The sequence below is a fragment of the Dunckerocampus dactyliophorus genome, chromosome 2 (genome assembly GCF_027744805.1).
Source record: "Dunckerocampus dactyliophorus isolate RoL2022-P2 chromosome 2, RoL_Ddac_1.1, whole genome shotgun sequence".
NCBI classification, from domain to species: domain Eukaryota; kingdom Metazoa; phylum Chordata; class Actinopteri; order Syngnathiformes; family Syngnathidae; genus Dunckerocampus; species Dunckerocampus dactyliophorus.
The window spans coordinates 13,741,344-13,762,029 of NC_072820.1; the positions used below are offsets into that span (position 1 = coordinate 13,741,344).

General features: G+C 41.7%; 1 protein-coding gene across 2 annotated transcripts in view; it reads right to left on the minus strand.

Annotated features, from left to right (window-relative positions):
* Positions 1-1,977: 1,977 nt before the first annotated feature.
* LOC129171841 (tensin-3-like) overlaps positions 1,978-20,686 on the minus strand; it is a 39,327-nt gene continuing 20,618 nt past the window's right edge. Inside the window, exons 13-27 of one of the 2 annotated variants that reach the window (XM_054760874.1) lie at positions 16,398-17,546; positions 13,561-13,715; positions 13,353-13,485; positions 12,787-12,873; positions 11,674-11,803; positions 11,055-11,593; positions 10,889-10,975; positions 10,681-10,812; positions 8,696-8,791; positions 4,955-5,032; positions 4,790-4,867; positions 4,080-4,248; positions 3,945-4,013; positions 3,145-3,174; positions 1,978-3,069 (exon numbers count right to left, since the gene is read on the minus strand). In XM_054760874.1, the coding sequence (XP_054616849.1) occupies positions 2,925-3,069; positions 3,145-3,174; positions 3,945-4,013; positions 4,080-4,248; positions 4,790-4,867; positions 4,955-5,032; positions 8,696-8,791; positions 10,681-10,812; positions 10,889-10,975; positions 11,055-11,593; positions 11,674-11,803; positions 12,787-12,873; positions 13,353-13,485; positions 13,561-13,715; positions 16,398-17,546 (3,077 nt within the window). In that variant the 3' untranslated portion in view covers positions 1,978-2,924. The remainder of the gene's footprint in view (positions 3,070-3,144; positions 3,175-3,944; positions 4,014-4,079; positions 4,249-4,789; positions 4,868-4,954; positions 5,033-8,695; positions 8,792-10,680; positions 10,813-10,888; positions 10,976-11,054; positions 11,594-11,673; positions 11,804-12,786; positions 12,874-13,352; positions 13,486-13,560; positions 13,716-16,397; positions 17,547-20,686) is intronic. The other variant, XM_054760884.1, reaches the window with a different exon arrangement.

Sequence of the window (20,686 nt, forward strand, 5' to 3'; positions counted from 1 at the left end):
GTTCAACTGTGTTCTTAATGTATTTTTTATAATAAACGTTCTTGTAGCATCCTTAGCTTTCGAACAAAATGGCAACTGTGTCGCCCGTCTATGATGTCATCAACTGTTGACAGTCAAAAATGTTAATACAAAACAATACATCCATAAAACAACTCTAAATGCATGTAAACGATGAAGGAAAGGGATAAATGAACATTTAAGGTTGCTTTTACCCTCACTGAAGACATGACTGTTCCCAAAGACACAATGTGGCAGCGAGATAGCACGCGGACACCATCTTCCTGTTTTGTCATGATTAGTTCTCGGATTCACTAGTGTTTCTCATCTTCTTTAGCAAAATGCTGGCACCTGCATCTTTCTGTTGCTCCATTTTGGGTCACTATATTTAGGTGAGAAACACCATTCAATTCAAGAATTAACTGTTGTGTCTTTGGGAACAGTCACGTGAAGAATCACGTCTTCAGTGAAGGTAAAAGTAACCTTAAATGTTCATTTCTCCCTTTCCTTCATCACTCATATGCATTTCGAATTGTTTTCTACATGTCAAACTCTAATTGTAAAACTATAAAAACGTTTTTTGTGGTAACATTTCTGGCTTTCTGAAAGTGATTCATTGGATTTACATGATTTCTTATGGGGAAAATATATTCGCTTAGGAACAAATTGGTGCTAACCCAGGTTCCATTGTACTCTCAATAGGATGAAGTAAAGTAATGTAATGTAATGTAATTACAACCCACAATCCTCCAAATTTTCATGGAAATTGGTTGTGTTTTTGTGCGTAATCCTGCTAACTAACAAACACACTTTTAGTCATGCCCGTGCTCAAATTGCTCATGAATAACACCCGACCCTCTCTTTGCCTGTCTTTGACCTGACCCAAACTGAGCAGTGACCCACAATTTCTCTTATGAAAAAAACAAACAAATAGGGGACCTCACGTAGTGCAGCTATCCCAGAATGCATTTGTTTGTATTTTATTGTCCCCTCCCCCTTCAGTACACTCTAACATTCGTTCAGCTCGGGAGGAAATAGATGCCCCTCTAATTAAAAGCACATAACGGGCTTACATGCAGGAATGAGTTTAACTCTATATTATCTGCAAAGTGGAATGCTGCTATTTGTTTATTCAGTCACAGGCCTGTACTGTATTTTATGGGACTTCCTTTTTAGTCTGGTCAGGAATGTCAACACTGTGTTTAAGACTTGTAAAATAAATCCCTTGTCTATTTTTCTAGCCATTACCACTCCTAAATCATTAATCTGCAGGCCAATACATAGGATTATTGGCGCACAAGTAACACAAACTACAGTATGTGATATATAGTCAAGACTGACATCGTCTAACAATGCCCCCTTTTCAGAACTTTCTCCAGCATTTGAAATAACAGAGGAAGATAAGCTCTACAGGTCGCCACACCTGCAAGTTTTCACTTACTTCCTTCCTGCCCTCCCCGGGAATTCTTCACTTTCAGCACCTGCAGAAAGAAAGACACTAGAAAAGAGGAGGAGGATGAGGGGGAGGAGGAAGGAGAGCTCACGATACTTCCCCTAGAGCAACCATGAAAAGAACCTGCCCGGACGTTTGCTGCCGGTGAGCACACTTCATAAATGAGACACCTGACCTTTCATTCACACTTCATAATAACGACTACCGCTAATGAATGAATTAATTCGTTCTGAGCCACTGCGATTAGCTGGCGACTCGCCCAAAGTCAGCTGGGATAGGCTCCAAGCATACCCCCGCGACACCGGTGAGGACAAAAAGCATAGAAAATGGATGGAATTCTGAGTCATTCCTGCTCCACAAATATATGATTTTAGAGCCCAAACAAACACACAAAAAAACACAACTTTCGCTTGGGTTTATTTCTGTCGCCATCTAGTGGCAACTACATGAACTGCAACACTCGCTACTGAAGGGAGATACTGTAAATACAACTTATAAAATAAATGATCAACAAGATGGTTGTTGTTGCTTATTGTTTATTTACATAACACATCAGACACATTCAATTATACAAATAAGAAATGATGACACAGGTCCTGCATACGTGAGGTACAGATAGATGTGGCATTTTTTAAGCACTGTGGTGGAAGCACATGGAAAATAAATGTTATATCTTATACAACATCCACACACAAAGGGATAATATACCTCCAAGAGCAAGTTTAATGCATAATATACAAATGAATATGGGGGGATCATTATTTATTTGTGCAATTGCAAGTGTGACTTGCCTGCCCTAGAGGGTGCCAGAGGACATTGAGGGCACAACAGCTTAAGAAAAATAAGGAAAAATAAGATGTATCTTTGAAATTTTACAAAGACATGACAATGAACTGTTATTTTAAATTCTATTTTAAAATGTGCCTTTAAATATTAAATAAGGAAGCCCACAATTTAATTCTGTTCCTATATTGCTCACGGTCCCAGACACATTTATTTTAAGTTGAAGTGTTTGTAACTAGCTCATGTCAGGGGAGGAATACACGTATATAATAGTATATATTATAGGGTTTAATTAAAATAATTTTCTCTTTTTTGCTCTTTTTATATCTCACACACACACACTCTTTTCTTGAAAGTGGCCACATTCACATCCAACTTGATAAAAACAAGACTTAAATGCTTATACATATTTAAGTAGGTTTAAAAAAATATAATTTTATATTGCATAGATCAAATATGCAGGCCAAGTATCTCATGAAAGCAAATTATACAAACTTAGCTAGAGAAAAAGCATTGACATTCATCAACAATGTTAATGCCCTTACTGTTTATTGTTGATAATAAGTAAACACAGTATAAATGAAGTCATAAAAGTTCATTGTCAGCAGAATATCATGGTAATATGAAGGTCATCACCATCCTTATCGTTGCTATTTCCAGTTCTTAAGTCTCTCCAGGGGAGGGGTCCCCCTTACTTACTCTTTTGTGAGCCAATCATCACCTTGGCCACAAAGTTGACGATGGCGCTCGCCGGCTGCTCAGGGTCGTGCTCTGCAAACAGGTGACAAACGTTGTCCATGGAAGTGCCGCTTTTTCTGGCCACAAAGCCAAAAATCCTGCATACAAACATAGAAAAGCGTAAATAGCGGCATTGTCGCTGACATTTAATTGCATTTAATAGTTTTCCTTACTTTGCTGATGGACAGCCATCCTTTTTCCACCTGTTATCAATCAAAACAGGACAGAGAGTTTTAATCACAGGCCGCAACATTAGGTACACTTGCACGATGTCATGAATCCAACGCAAGCACATTTGTTTTAGTTTACAGTGGTGAGAAAGGCAAAGAACACATGGAGTTTTACACTACTTTTAAACTGGTAATGCAATGTTGTGCACCACCACAATGCATCACAGAGGACATCTTTTGGATTTTCTCATGCAATCCGAAATAATAGTGTGGAATTTTGGTCATTTTTAAAGTTTTACAAACCTAAAAACACCTGATATTCACCGCACACATTTTTTTAAATTTTAAGGTAAAGATCAAAGGTCAAGGTAACCCAAAACATTAGACAGATAGACAGATACTGTATTGATCTTCAAGAGAAATTCACAAATTATGGTATCTTTGCAACAGTTTGTCTCTATCAGTCTCTACTTGGTGGAAATGACCCACAAAAAAACTACTTTTTTTGCCATAAAATATTGACATTGTGTTGAAATGTAGAAACAAAAAAATGTATTCCTTAATTCCATTTTTTATGCGCACCAAAATGTTATAAGTTCATGATGGGTACATCCACCAGCCATCCACAAAGCTTCAAGCAAATGAGTTTTGTGTTTTCCGTGTAGTCCTGCTAACTAATGAACGATACCTCATCACGTCATCAGTTGATGTCATGTTTTTGAATGAACCAATTTGGTGTACTTAATTAATTTTTCTATGCATAAAGGTCATAAGTATAGAATGCATCTTCACTTAGTACTCACTTTCTATCTTGAGGGTCCAAAGCACAAAATATGACCGTGTTGACATTGTAATGCCTCCTGAAGAAAAGCCTACAGAGCAGATACAAGATGTTAGCTGCTGTGAGGAGAATTGTACTGTGCGTGCATGACACCTACTTCCTCTGGTTGTCAGTGAGGGTGATTCCCTGTGAGGACACCTTGAAATGTACCACCGTGGAAATTGGAGGAGGATTGGAACTCAGAGTCATACCGGTGGCTTTCTGCACCGCCTGGACCCCCGTCAGGGACTCCATGTCCACCGAGCCGAGGTACCACACGTTACAAGCTGCACACACAGACATGGGAATGGTTTACTTCTCCTTATGCAATCGCTTTGTGTTAGCGATGACAAAGCATGTTATTAGTCTGAACTTTTTCTTTTTACGTTACACTTTTTTGCTTGTTTTCCTTTTTTTTTTAAATAAATAGTTCAACTTTCTTCTCGTGCCTTTTATCGTGTAATATTTTGACTTCATTCTCATAATATTCTAACCTTATTATGGGCATATTATAACTTTTACCCAACCTAATTTTCCTAAAACTGCAGCTTATTCTTTGTTTTGTTTGTTTCACGTAACACGACTTTAAAAAAACAAATTTTTTAGTCTTTAATAGCTCAACTTTAAGCTATTTTTTGTCTTAACACTTTATTCTAATAATATTTCATTTTTATTCAGCTTGTTATTCCAGTCATGCTTTTTTTTTAAAAGTTTAATTGTATTGAAGAATGTGCTGAGGGCCGATAAAAAAACAGCCGCGGGTTGTAAGTTGCCCCCGGGTCGCACTGTGGACATCCCTGTTCTAAGAGTTCTTAGAAAGTCCATTACCTGCTCCTTGTTTGAGGAGCTCTGCAGCAGAGTTGGTGACAGATTGTGAGGCGTTCTCCGCAACATCCTCTAGTGGGTCTAAAAGCAGCAATATCAATCAAGTCAGACAGGGAAAATGAACAATTGAACCTAAAACATAAAGCTCCAACAGAAATAAAATGTTACCTCTGTCTGGAATGATGAGTTTGCAGGGTAGAGCCAAGGGAGTAATTGAATGTTGGCAAACCAGTGCAGTTAAACTTCCTGTAAAACACAAAACAAAACAAAAAAGCATATTGCTTAGAAAATAAAATACATTGTGCAATATTACTTAATGGCTACAGCAGTTTGCTAGACTCCCCATTATAGATGCATTATCATATAAATTAGCATTATTATGATTCACTGTCGATTTAAAAACACAGATTGGATGAATGGATGAATGGATGGATGGATGGATGGATAGATGGATAGATGGATAGATGGATAGATGGATAGATGGATAGATAGATAGACAGACAGACAGACAGACAGACAGACAGACAGACAGACAGACAGACAGATAGATAGATAGATAGATAGATAGATAGATAGATAGATAGATAAAAGCAAATTTCACAAATTGCGTAAAATTGTGTTACTATTTTTAATTTAAGAATTCTCAGCAAATGCCTGTTTAATGATTGTTTGCTTATCATATATCACAGTACTGTGCAAAAGTCTAAGGCCATATTATTTGAACCGTACTTTAATTATAACATAAAACTAGAGAAATACCAGAGCCTCACCAGGGCGGAAAACAAACTAAGACGTGTAGAGTGTATTTATGTTTGTTTGTTTGTTAGTTAGCAGGCTACTCCCTGGTCCATTGGGGGCCAACCATCAGAGAGTGCCATTATGGTATGTGGTTAGCGTCGTAATTCTAACAAACAATTCTGAAGGCATATAAATGATGAATGAAAGGGATAAATGAACATTTAAAGTTACTTGTGCCTTAATTGAAGACGTGACTGTTCCCAAAGATAAATGTGGCAGCGAGACACCACGCAGACACCATTCTCCTGTTTTGTCATGAGTAAAAAATAACTCATGACAGATTTCAATCGTGTTTCGCACCTTTTTTATCAGAATGTGGGCACTTACAACTTTCTTTGGCTCCATTTTGGGTTATTGAGGTGAGAAACACTATTGAACTCCAGAAATAACTCATGGCAAAACATAAAGATGGTGTCTGTGTTGATCTCGCTGCCACTTTGTGTCTTTGCGAACAGTCACGTCAAAAATCACGTGTTCGACAAAGGCAAAAGTAAACTTAAATGTTCATGTATCCTTTTCATTCTTTATTTATATATATTTATATTTGGGCTGTCAAAGTTAACACGTTAACACGTTAATGGAAATTTCCTTCAATGGCATTATTTTTTTGACACGTGATTAACTCATTCAATGCCAAAGACGTATTTATACGTTTTTTAAAACCTGAACCCTCGCTCCCAAAGACGTATTTATACGTCTTTTACGTTTTTTTTTGCACCAGAGGCAAAATGAGGTGATGACGCAAGCGCACAATAAAAGAGGTCACGTTTCATGCAATTTTAAGCCATAAAAACAAGGTTGCAAAAGTGCATTTGATAAGAGCTCGGCATGGATCATTTCCATGTATTCCAGCAAGGAGGAAGTGAGGGAGCGTGTAGTGTGCAGAAGATTACGCATTGTTGGGAAATTTTAATGCATGCACACCCACACACGCATGCACACACACAGTTTAGTTCCAAATGTAAAAATTGTTGTGTTGTATTTGTAAATAAATTGTTATTTTGATGTAAAACAACTCTTTTTTGTGTTGTTTATGTTGTGGTGCAGTTGTTTAGATATTTGAGCTGTCAGAAAAGCAAAACATTTGTGTCCAAGTGAAAGCTATGCTTGAAAAGTGTTTTTCATCCTTTTTTGCTGGGAACTGATATTTTCCTGAAACTTAAATATTTTCTAGAACAGAGAACGAGGGAAAAAGGTAGAAACAAACTTTTTTTTTGATGAAAGACAAGAGTCTAATCTTTCTTTTGGTAGGTTCCATGTTTATATAGCCATAGAACACAATATTCTGTGTGCCTTGAAAAATCAGGCAAAATCGTGGCAGTTGATGTGGAGCAACAACCGGGATCAAATATTGAGCAGAAATGGGAATGGGAACAAAAACAAAAAAGGGTATTTTGAATTGTAAATTTAGCTTCAAAGCCCTGGCAGAGCCCTGGCTCTCTCGACAAGACCAAAGTTATTTGTGTCTACTCTCGCTGTGGGTTGAGCTGTCACGGACTATGTTGAGTCTCAAATGCCAGAGAGACGAGAGAAGGTACTGCAGCACTGCAGGTACTTTTTATTGTCATTTATACAGTGTTACCTTGGCAGACGAGTGTCCCAACTACCGAGTGTGCTTTAGCTGCGAGCCGACTCTCGACTGTTTTTTTGCTTTGAACGTCGAGCTAAAATTTGGGTTACGAGCTGCTACGCAGGCATAGCTGAGGACAGCTATTTGTGGGGCTTGTGTCAGTGTAACAAAGGCAAAAGTGAGCTAGCAGACACACAGTGCTCGATTAGATGGTAGTAAAGGCTCGCAAGGGTATTTGTTAGCGTTATTATTATTATTTATTAGCAATTTATTAGCGTTTGTGCTTGAACTGCTGTGTTTGTCAAAGACGACAGAATAAAATTTGCACACTGAAAGACCCGTGTTGCCATACGTCCACGTCGTTGAAGTGGACAGACTAAGACAAGTGTGATAAAATGTGAGTAAAAGAGGATTTGTGTGTTTGTATATCTCTGTAAAAGAATGTTTGGAAGTGAAGTATAAGCTATAACCTGACTGCACTACAGTATATGGGTGCAGTCTGTAAACTACTGACTGTTCTTGAACAATCTATTTTTTGTAAGTTGTCAATATTTCTTTTTCTAACACCCTGTTTTCATTTCACTTAGTTGGGGGGGGAGTTTGCAAACCTTTCTTTGTAATGTTAGTCAGAATTATATTTTGTGAGATGATTAGCTTTAAGAGAATGATATGTGAGTGATTGACAGTTTACCAGTGTTTACTTGTACATTGTGTTTGGTTTTTTTTTATACACTGAGGTCCATTTCGTGTTGCGCTGTTTAAAAAAACCCCCAAATGTTTAATAAACAAAAATGTTGATATATATCACATATGCTATTTATTATCCATTATCATGTTGATAGGTGTATTAAAAAGTTTAAAATGATCTTTCAAGGACACACTTGACTTATTATAGATAATCTATCTGCGATTAATTGAGATTAATTACGAGTTAACTATGGACAAAAAAAATGCAATGAATCGTGATATAATCATTTTAAAATGTATTGATAGCCCTCATTTTGAATTGTTTTCTGCATGTAAAACTATCATTGTAAAACTATAAAAATGTTTTTTGTGTTAACAATTTTGGCTGTTTGGAACGGATTAATTGGATTTAGATTATTTTTTATGGGAAAAATTGATTCAGTTTGTGTCCCTTTTGGCTAGGTTCTGACCTGAAACTAATTAATGATGCTAATCAAGTTTCCACTGTTCATCCTTTGCCCTTGCACCAACCCTCTACAAAGTTTGGTGGGAATTGTATTTTTATATTTTTGATGTAATCCGGCTAACTGCATGCTTCTATTTACTGCTTTACGATGTCAAAATGACTGCTGTTTTTAAAACAACAAAGCAAGAGGTGGGCTAAGACTTTTGCACAGTACTTTACATGACAATGGTATTGCAATACATGAGGAAACACATTTAGTAACAAAAAAAAAGTTTGCGAGGTTGTAGGATTCCCCAGTGACCAATAGAGGGAAGTATTGTGCATGGAGCAGTTAGCATGGATGTTCAAATGAAAAGCGCCAGATGATGTCACTGGTCTAAACACTCACCAAAATAGGGCTCATTGGGGCAACCTTTCAAGCGAACCCCCCTCTGTGTGCACTCAATCAGGAAGTGGCGCACTAATTCATTAGAAAGATCTCCGCCTGTATCACACACACACACACACGCACACACACACACACACACACATAGACAAAAACAAAGATAATTAATTCATCAACAATGGCAGAACTAGCCTCCATTCAACAAACTCTTTTGCAGCAAGAACAGCCGCTCTGAGCAGGCTGCCCGCGTAAATTCCCAGCCTTGAGGAGTTACAAAATACACACACTGAAAGTCGTTCCCGCTCATGAGATAAATGGGATTATGATTCAACAGAAGCGCCTCGGAGGGGGCGGGACGAGCTGAGGAATGTCTGGATACAAAGGCTTGGAGAAAGACCAGCTCCTTAAGATGGGTTGAGTTTCACACTAATAAGGAACCACAATGGGCTAAACGGAGAATGCAGGGGGGGGGGGCAGTGTCATGATGTCACCACAGGTGCCTGTGGACTGCTAAAGGATGGAGGCGAACAAAGGGACAGGTGGGGGAGTGGGGTGTTTCAAATGAGCAGTTGCCAAAAAGATATGCTGGTACATTTTGTGCATGTATGCTGTTAGGAATGAAGTTCACAAAACGGAAATGGCCATTCCTGCCATTCCTGGTGACCCCGCAAAGGTGCAATAATATGCAGCTCTCCTTCAGTCCTCCTTTGTTTCACACTGAAACATATCCAGAGAATCTTTGATTTAGTGTCCGCAGGAGTTGTTTTCTTTCCAAAAATAACCCTTCTCAAACAACAATCAGCCGTCTATAATCCCTCTCTATGTGGAACAGGGAGCTTCCCAGGAGAAGGCCCTGGGTGGGAGAGGACCTCTGGACTGAGCACATCCTTTGTTTAAAGGCTGAAATATTAGCTGTTCATCTGAGACTATCAGGCAATAGTGGTCTGTTTTTCTTCATGGCAATGACGCCCAAAAGGAGACGTACAGTGTGAGAAGGCCAGACTCTCAGGTTCCAGGATGAGGGCAAGTACAGTGGGCTGTAACTCTAGATGAGGCTATGGGAGTGATTCCCAGGATGGCCCTGTGACCAGGAGACTGATCCCTGGTAACATACTTTGACGTTTACAAGTAACACCATTTGTTTGCTTGTTAAGGGAGATTATAATTTCTGAGGGGCAACGTGTCAAGTGTGGGATCTTAACCTAGTTCACATTTAAGAACAGAAGCTCTGCGAAACCCTTTAACAACCGACAAGCTCCAAAACTGACTTTCCAAACTGATTTATTACCTCGGTCTGCTAGGAGTATCCGGGAGAGTCCATTTTATTGGGGAGGCTTTTAAACCTTTACAAAAAAACATATCAACAACGGTTTTATAAGCTAAATACTTGAAACTGCATGATTGGTACTCGCCTTGTCACCACTGTACATGCTAGCGATGTGTTTCCATTGTGAAACCAGGTACTATGAATTACAGTCTGTAGCTGACCATCACAAACTGAGGCCACACCCCAGTTCAGAGTTTATGCAGAGCTAAACTGGCCAACTCCTCCAGACATAAGAAATCAGAATATACAGCGGTACCTCGATTAACTTTTGCCCTGGTTAGCACATTTTTCAGTTAACATCCAAAATGTAAAAAAAAATAATAATAATTTTTTTTTAAATGGTTTAAAATTTTGCCTTGGTTTGATTTGGCCAAAGGTGTTAACAGAATTCTTTGCATAGACTTTTTGCGGCATAAGTGCAGAAACTATTTTAAAAAAGGGATTACACTCCAAGCATACTCTCCTCTCCTCCCCGTCCCTCTTTGCAAAATTAGGTAAAAGTGATGTTAAATGTTGAGTTGTCCATTCATTTGTCATTTGTAATTATGCTTGTATTACTTTCTGCATGTAAAACTATAATTATTGTCTATACAATGTGTTATGTATATGTTGGAAATTCCAAAGCACCTAAACAATAGGGCTTTCCAGATGTATTCCATACCTTTCTTGGTCTGCTGGATAACTGAAGGTGGAGGTGTGGCCACCTTCATCGCCAGCCCGTAGGCCCCCCTGAAGGAATGGCTGTCCCGCACAATGAAACAGCCTGGCTCCTTATCCTTTAAGACTGAAATTGCTGTGTGATAGAAACATGATGACTGTGAGTTTGCTTATACCGACAAACCTAACTCATAGACTAATAATGAGCATACCTTGGTCTCTTGAGATGTCAGGCTTATACCAGAATTTTGATGTGTCCTGTACAAATTTGACAGTAACCTGCTTGCTGTGAAGCACATCTGCAAGACAAACAAGTGTGAATTGAGAGTGCTTGTCAAGCGATGGTATCTCCTTAAAACCATTAGTTCAAGATCTCACCTGGCAGAAGTGAACCTGTTCCTGGCATTTGAGCAGACAGATCGGGCAAGACGTTAGGGAAGGGGATACTCAGCGAGCTCCCACTGTGCGGACTTGAGAACCCACTTAGCGCCGGAGAGGTTCTTTCAAGTGAATTCTCCCTGTCCGATGCCCTCTTCTTCTCAGGCAGATGTGGGGGTTGCAACTGGAGGAGCTGCGACTGATTCCCATCCAAAGAGTTGAGTATATCTCTTTCCATAGGCCCGTTTCCTACGACAGACAAGGTGGCAGTGGGACAATCCGAACTGTAACCTAGACCCGTGTCCTCTTGGTCGTTAAAGCTTTGGGCTGGACTGTGGCTCAGGGCGTAGCAAGCTATACGGCTACGCTGGCTGCTACGAGGCGAGCTGTGGGCATTAGGCGCCGGGTGGACATGATGGTGGCCATAGTCCAGTGAGGTGGAGCACTGGGGGGCTTGTCTGGCGGAGGAGATGTTGCTCAAAGAGGCTTGATGGTTCAGGACAGGATGCTCCCCCTGCCATGACTGGTTCAATAATGGACTTCAAAAAGACAAGAGATGGTCAATCCTTCTGATAACCAGCACTTATATCTTTACAAACTGGACTAGATGGAATTCTACCTATCTGTCCTCTGATGGGACCCAACCATGGAGGCAGAGTGTGCGGCATTTAGCGTCCTGTGGCAGTTGATAGTAGAATATGACATATCGACTCCAGCATGAGTCATCAGCCCTGAAAATCCCTGTGATTCTGTGAATGGGGCAAGAAAATTACAAAAACATGGCACAAAATACCCATATAATTTGGAAATACTGCCATAGAGAAAAGTTGTGGATTTAGTCCAATCAATGGTTATGGTTTAAATGAAACCACATGTCATTAATCTTCATAAAAGCAGCTACCAATTACTACGGCCTCAAATCCGATTAAATTGAGTTTCCTGACATAAAGAGATAAGAGTTTAAATGTTGTTCTAAGCATGTCAAGCATTAGGGTTTCTTGTTGAGGCGCTGGTTTCTTCTTGTTTCTATTCCTCACTGTGTACACAGAGACACTTTCAAGAAGGGGGCCAAAAAGTTGTTCTTTGTGTCATGCTTCCTGGCCCACAGTAACCATGGTGATGAGTCAGGACTGAATGTAGCCGGGATTCTTGCTTGGGTGTCTGGTACTTAAGAGGCACAGCGGGGGTACAATGAGTTCCCAGAGGAAAAAACTGTAGGCTGCAACGGCGAGTCAATCATGCAGGGAAGTTGAGTCAAAATGAAAAGCAAGTTGGATTCATGGCAATATCGTGTGTCTGTTTGTGGCCACTTGCAGATTTATGATGTTGCTGTGACATGTGCACTGGCAGACAGCCTCTAAACCAACATCAAGAAGGGATGAAATCCTTCTCTTTGAACTCTTCCTATCTAAGAACAATCTGGTAAAGCAGAATGTCTTGCACCACAGACAAACCCCACAAAACCAAAATGATATATTTAAATAATCAAACTTGTATAGTCTGAAGAGGTCTGCTCATTAAGAGTTCACCAAAACCCAAACCGAGAAGGCAAAGACTCAAAGATCTTGCAAAAGATTGGCTTTTTGTTTTGTTTTCAGGCACTCTCGCAAAACCATAATTGCAAAGGACCTCTCTGTATAACTCTTCTGATGAGATGGTTAGTCCAACAAGTTGTCACAGGGCAGACATGACATAAAATCAAACAGTACAACACCAGTTGCTATGAACTTACCATGGTCAGTTCTATAGCCTCCATAAGACTGCACGCTGGGAGATGGTGTTTGCCGGAGGGAATGAGTGAATTCTGACAGATTTTTCACTGGAAAAACAAAACAAAGGACACGCTTATCACCAACGATGTTATACATGCACAGGAAACCAGCGTATTTACACATCATTGAATAATTTATATTTCGGATCTGAAACAAATGTGGATCAATAACAACCAGGTAGTTTGTTCATGTATTACAAAAGCCTCCTGGATGACTCTCTTTTAAGATGTTTCTATCATTCCAGTTGGATCTACACTGGATGTCTGGGCACCCTGGGCGGATGGAGAGTCTAATGTGAGTCTCTTGTCTGAGCCTTAACCCTTAAAACCACCTAATCCATTTCAACAAACCAAACCAGCAGGAAAAATTTTGCACCTTAACTTGACCGCTGATCGACTGTCTTGTTTGTCAGAAGCTTGTGTGGGTTCTCTACCGCCTAGCCTTCTAATCCAACACCATTCTTGGACTATGCGATGCAGTCTTTCTGACTATCTTTTGCATTCAAAAACAGACAATCGCTGCTCACCATAGGGTGTAGGTGGAGATATAGGGAAGGCAGGTGTGGGAGGAGTGATGTCACACCCAGCGTCAACCCCGCTGTCTGTGTCTGGACCTTGTCCCCTATAATCAGCACTGTCGTTCCTGCACAACATGGTATGCTGCAGACAAAAAAGACACAGCGTTTGGAACCACTGAAAACAGATGGCGGAACAAGGGTATGGTGTTAAATTTACCTGGGACTGTGGTTCACAAGGGGAGTAAATCCTCTGGCTGCTGAACTCTGGCGCCACCCACCCTGAGCTGCAGAAGCTTTGGAGATCTGTGACATCACTTCCTTGACGACTGAGATTCCGAGTGACATCCCCGCACCCTTCATTGGACTGCACAGCTGGCCATTTACAGGCAGAAAGGAGGCAGGTTGTTAAATGTTAGCTAACCAAACATGGTTGAACAGTACAGTGGCAAAATAGAAGATATTCTTTTTAAAAATGACAAAAAGAGACTTGGGATTGATAAGATTCAGATTTGTTCCTCAAAAGCCGCTGTCACGTTTTGAGAGGATAGCTGAGGAATGCTGGGGATCTACCTGGTGGTCCAGAGAGCGCAGGGTTTGTGTGTATGTGTGTGTGCGTGTGGGTAGGGAGACGCAAAGTGTCAGTGTGACTACCCTAAAGAACACCACCACTCAGCACCACGGTGTTAATTTGAGCCCTCCCAGTGAGCTCCGGACTCCTCTCAACCCCCGAAGAATGCTAATGATGCCAACGTGCTAATGCTAGGGATCATTAGTCACGCTGTTTGGGGAGCTGAGTGTTGCTGTCATGCATACCTGATGGTGGACACTTGCTCATTACATGCTGGGGGTGCTTTGAGAATTTTTCATTGTTTATTTCATTTTTTAGCCCGTAATCCAAATAAAGTATGATGGTCTAAAGTGCATGTGTGTTTTGGCACGTGTGCACTATATGTGTGGAAACAGAAGAGGCGCTGCTGATTCTGTCGCAACTAGCTCTGGCTTACATCCACACAGACTTCACCAATACAAGCATTAATTAGCTCAATATGACAATGGCATGGAAACAGAAGTTCAGAACATTCAGAGAGAGATTCTGCCAACCTTGAAGTGATTTTAGTGACTTTACCAAAGTTAGCATGCAGGCTAATGAAGTTGGCATGGCATTACTAGGCCATCTGTAGTGGGCAACTAGTGCACACCGATTACGTAAGTATCTAATGTAGGTTTGATTGCTACTCCACTAACAGTTGATGATGAACGGTTTTCCGTCTGGTCCAGCTGGTCTGGGGTGTCTTTTCCAGTTTATTTTGGGTAGGTGGAAAAAAGTTCACTGCAGAGTTTGTTAATGCTAACAATTCTTTGTTTGTTGTGATGCAATCTCTTGGAGCAATGTCATCCTCACCATACACACAAAGCCTTTCGGGTATTGTGCATTAATGTCGGATACGCTTTGTGAGCAGACACCGTGCGTCCATGGAGGTTGAGAGAATCAGAGTGTTGGCCAGGAGAAGCCGCCCGCTGTGGCCGGGCAAGGTGCATTAATGTCGGATACGCTATGTGAGCACCTGTCGTGCGTCCACGCAGGTTGGGAGAACCAGAGTGTACAGCTTGAGGAGTCGCCCTCCGTGGGTGGAGCCGCTGCCGGGGCCGGGCAATGTACACAATGTACTTTTATATTTGTGACACACGCAAGGGTCACGCACTCCTCCTATGCCTTTCCCTTTCGGGATGTAAGGCCCGCCCGCTTTAGAGTTAGGGTTACTATTGTTGACGAAAGTAGCACTAGATGTGAATAGATGCGCCAGTAAAAATGTTCTGGTAATGTTTAAAATGATCAAAATATGGCAAAATACTCTATGTCGTGCATGCTATTATGAATGTACCTGGTCAAAGCATGTATATAAAACCATAAAAAAGTGTTGGCGGTTTTTTAGAGAGCATAATCGTCGAAAAAGGTGTGTCCCATGCCGTGCATTGTTAGCTCCCTCATGCTAACTGTTTTTCTCTCTTTAGAAGGGAAAGACATGTGTGCTCATGTTTCACGTTTCACACATGATGGGAAAAATTCCCCAATAAGCGCTGCGTCCCTTTAAGTTTTTTTTCTCTCAGAAAGCAAGTCTTTCGCTGATATGCACAGACAGGTATGACTTCTTTTGCTTGCGGGCTCACAGTTCCTTGCTTGGAAATTCTTCAGGCCAACCACAAATACATACTGGAGTGTGATTCACACATGACCAGATGGATGACTGCCTTTCCCTCTGCCTCATTAGTTCTAAGCTGTAAACACAGACTGAGTGTATCACAGCTGTCGCTGACTAGTCACAAATTAAGAAACTGAAACCTACTAACCCTGATGTTCTTCCAGGTTGTAATGGTCGGAATTTGAAGAAGACTGTCATCTGCAACCTTTCTGACGTTGTCAACATTGCGGTTAATGACTTTACAGTACAAGAGTTGTTAGTGGAGGCGAATGGACAGTGGTGCATGCCATGCTATGTAGCTCATGGTGGTTTTGCGATTCAATGTAAATCACAAACAAGTTGAACGAGGAGCCAACTGATGTTGAAAACAAATCTTGGCAGTTTAAACTTTGATTCATATTAGGCCATTTAAGCCTGTGAGAATATTAAAATGACAGACAAAAGGTCAAAGCACAAAGAACGTGTTTTAAAAAAACCCGTGTTGGTGAGCCTGGATTTTTTTTTTGGTATTATTACTCTTTGTGTGAAATTTGCTTTGAGATACAGTCTTCAAAAAGGTCTGCCCTCCCTCTCCTCATGTAATGCACTGATCCCCTGTCAGATAACTATGCGGACAAGCCTCGACAGCCCGCCAACCTGCGAAACATACTGAAAACATCTGAAAAGCTGGCAACAACCCTGCTATTTCTGCCTTAAACATGCCAGGTGGGGAGCGGGGGGAAGAGGGAAGGCAAGCACTGCTTACTTTACTTTGCAGTAGAGTTGAAGAACTAATATTGGGTTGTTATAAACCTGTATGAATGACCTACAGTACTTGTTCTGCCACAACAACATATTTCCTTACATGTCTTACCTGTCTGCTGTGTGTTTTTGTCACTGAATCTGACATCGATGCCATTTGAGCATTTGGAAGCCGAGCCATTCACGTGTTTTTTCTTCACGGACTCGTTTTGGTTGGAGAGAGGAACAAAGGTGGGATCCAGGTCCATGATGAGCTGGTTAAGCTGGTCTATGGAGTTGTCAATGTCCAACGTTAGAGATTTGAACTCCTCATCCCGTTTGTTATTGTTGTTATTGTTGAGCGTCGCCTGTTCCTTGTGAGGAGCTGTTCTTCTCAGAGAAGTTGAATCCTGCTGCTCCATGGACAAGACATCTTTAGGTGAACTACTCCCTTGTTTGTTGCCTGGGTACCTTTCTGTGTCATTTCCATCCTCAGGCATGTAGATGAGCTGTTGCGCAGCGACCATCTGCTGTTGGCGGACCCATGAATGTGTGGAGTAGCTTCCCTGTCTGTAGACATGTTGCTTTGGTACGAAAGCGCTGCTAGGGTTGGAAGTGGCCACCGAGTTGCTCCTGGAGCCAAGATGGCCCCTTCTAGCCTCACCGTAATGTCTCTCATATTCCTCCATGGCAGAAGGTGCAGGGTGATGAACATGAGTCTGGCTTTGGCTTTGCTGCTCCTCCCCTCCAGGACTACAGAAGCCATCAGAGAGGAGGGAGTTCTGGCTGCTCTTGTGACAGGACGATGACAACGTCCCAAAGCTGTCAACACTATGCAGATCATGCCCTGTAATGACTTCATCATCCAGGATGTCAGTCTCCCTCTCTTGAGGATGTGGATCTCCGTTAATGTGCACTTGAGCTGGGACTATCTGATGGATGGCCACTCTTGGGGCTGGATCCTCCATCTCCTCCAGCGAGGTGTCCTCAACTCCAAATCTGCTTAACAGCCGTTTGAGCTGGGCTTTCTCCTGGTGGCTGGGACCCAGGTTGGACCGGATGGTGGCAGACGTGACAGAAATGGACAAAGTTGTGGGTTTGTCCGCCCAAAGGGAGGTGCTAGACAGGCCAGAGTCGCTGCTGACCGAGAGGGCGTGGTCACTGTGGTCGGGACTGGAGGTGGCCGAAGTGGTGCAAGCCCCTCGCCCTAGCGTGGCCTCTTCTCCGTTGGGGTTCCTCTTGGTGGACGGTTTGTCCTGACTTAGGCTTTGAGAGCGAGGTGCTGTAAACAAAGGAAACAAAAATCTTAGGCATCATTATATTGGTCGTTTTAGCAATGATAAATATATACAGTATCCTTGTCCATCTGTTTGTTGCTGAGCAGGTTACAGATGACATACATACCAATTAGAATTGATTTCATCGTGACCCAAATGGGGAAAATTAAACTACTGCAGGATAACCCACCACCACAAACTAATACAAAGTTTCAAAGTAATTGCTTTTGTATATTGAGCATAATCATGCTAATTGTCAAACAGATTCTGTCTTTTTGCAATTACCAGTACAAGTTCTTTCCTACTGTCTGCTGTCGCCATGACAACTCCTTGCCTCCCATCAGGCATCTAGCCAAGATTGCAAGGGGGAGCACACAAGAATCTTCATGCTCAGGTTATATAACAGACCTCCAGTGTCTTCTTCTTGTGTGCAGCTGAGAGTCAGACGGCTCCCAGTCTTTAGAGTTCTGACTTCTGCATTCCTCACACTGCTGTGATCAAGCCACCCTTCTCCCTGTCGACTGCCCCTTGACCTCGGGCATATGTCCAAACAACCTCTTTAATCCTCGAGAAGCACAGGAAAAGAACCAGAGGTCAGTTTTTTGCGGCCAGGCCGAGTCACATCCATCACGGCTGAGGGGTTAAACTTGTATTAAACTAGATGAACTCTGTTCCAAGTTTCTTTCTGATTCCCCAGAGGCGTCTTGTGCTTTTCCCTCAATCTGCGGCATTAAGTCCAAGCCTTTTCATTCACACCCTGACCAGAAGATCTAAATACCAGACACGCATGATAATTCTGTCCCTTTCCTCCTCCTCCTCCGCCTCCTCCTGCTGCTGCTCAAAAGCTCCTGTATGTATGACTTACCCCCCACTTGCACAAAGTGGTTGAATGTGCATCCGGCCTTGCCTAGCTTGGCTCAGGCCTTCCACACAGAGCTTTCCAGTAAAATCCTCATAACATTCCTCTCGGTGAGCAAGGTGCAAGCTGCTTTATAGACAGATGTTTCCCCTCCATGCTGCCCCATCTTTCCCGTCATCGCTCTCCCATAAACTCCTACCTTTTCCTTCACATCCAGGTAAACACACAAGAGAATCCACAACTCCAGGGAAGACGATGAGGAACACAGGCCACGCAGAGGCACAGAGGCGGACATGGCTTTCCCAGGGCGGATAATGTTCAGGGTGAAATCACTGGAGATCGAGTGAGTTCTTCCTCTGTTGAGAAGGTGAGAGTGTTTGCACTCCACACAAGGAGTCCGATGGGGGGGCCTTGAGAGTTCCAAATAAGGGCAGAGGAATGTAAACACGTGAGGCGGAGCTTAGAGGAAGGAGGTGGGCTGGGGAACGGCAGTAACCCGACCTCTTGCCCTGCAATGAGGGACTAACCCACTGGGGAGAAAAAGAAGAAAGGAAGAAAAAAGGCGGCCCAGAAAGAAAGAGAGAATGAAAACAACATTCCTTGCAGCTGCAGAAAAACTTTTTAATTAAAGCAATTGCCTTCTGCTGCAAGAAGTGGCAGCCTAGTTGTTTTCTCTTCACTCCCGTGTGTCATTACATCACATTCCTGCCATCTTAGTGTACAATATCAGCCAGCAACAGATGTGGCCAAAACTCAATTACGGGGTTCCATAACCCTGTTTTACCTTAAAGATGTGAACTGGCTTTAAGCAAACCTGGCTGGTACACAGACCCTCAGTGAAACAACTACACCAAGTAATCCAAAACTCGTCAATGGTGACCGTCATTGCTTTGGTCTTGGAATTATCTATCAGTGATATTTTATAGCGACCCAAACCTCCAATTGGAGGCGATCTGATCAACGACTATGCAATCACAAAAAAATTAATTCCTTCAGTCCTAAATTCCTACAATTCCCACATCCCGTGTGCCAAAACTGTCGCTCGGAATTATAATGATGTTGTTTCTTCTTCCCACTTAGAAAATATGTTCACAAAGCAGCAACTACAGTGGAACCTCAATCATTCTCAAAGTTATAAAATTTAAATCCAACCAAAATTTTTATATAATTGCAGTTTGTTGAATAATTACTGCACAGCTCAAAATAGTAAATTATCGATTAAATGATGACAGCATGGCACAGTTGTCAACTATTTAAATACAAAAATATATATAAATATCTGACAATATACAATATTTGTTGAGGGAAAAGCTTAATGTTTTCTAAAATTGCACAAAAATGTAACCTGATTTACCCGATTTTGGTTTCAAAATTTTATCATATATATATATAGATATAAATACAGCAGCTGGGATAGGCCCCAGCTCACCCGACCCTGTCTTTAAATATTAACATTCTGCATGGTTATCCAGTAAGAGAGGAAAAAAATGCACCTGTTCAGAGTTTCTCCTTTAATAACCAACTTCCAAACGTTTCCAGCTGCTCTCTACAAAGACAGTGGTTTGTCAGTAAATACCCTCTTCTGGGCTGCTTTTAAATCCCAGTCTTAATTCACACATAGGGATAAACACACACCGTTGGGACTGATTGGGACAGGAAAATCCATTGAAGTAAATTAGTTTTTTCCCCTCCCAACACACACCATCTTAGCACTTTTGTGGTAAACGTTTTTTAGGCTTCCTCAACTCGACAAGCTTAAGGGGGAGAAGGGTTCGCTGCATCTGGTGAGAAGAAGATGTAGAATTCCCACAAAGCCCTGCTCGGATGTAGTGTTTACATGAGAAAGCAGGGTTGTAAATATCCCACATGAATGCTTCGAAATCAAGCAGAAAGAGAAAAATCGCAGCTTTGTTCACGTTTTTGCTTGAGTGATTGCTCTTTTCATTGAATCTTAAATGTTTATGTGAAGGTTATTTTGAACGACGTAAAAGCAGAATAGCTAATTTTCATCAAACTGAACTTTCATAAAAACATCCCAGTGAATCATGAGGATGGGTGGCTCTGCATGTGAGTGGGTCTATTCTGGGAGGCTGTTGCGAATTGCGTGGTTGTGTGGAGCGCGCCGACCACAGTGAGGACAGCACACCGCCGCCAATGGCGTCTCTGACTGCGCGTATGTGCAGGGAAAGGCGCTAGTGAGGGAGTATGATGGTTCAAGCATGCCCATTCATTTGGTGGGAAAAAAAAATAGAAATTCCCTGAGAACCAAGCGCTCGTGTACAACAA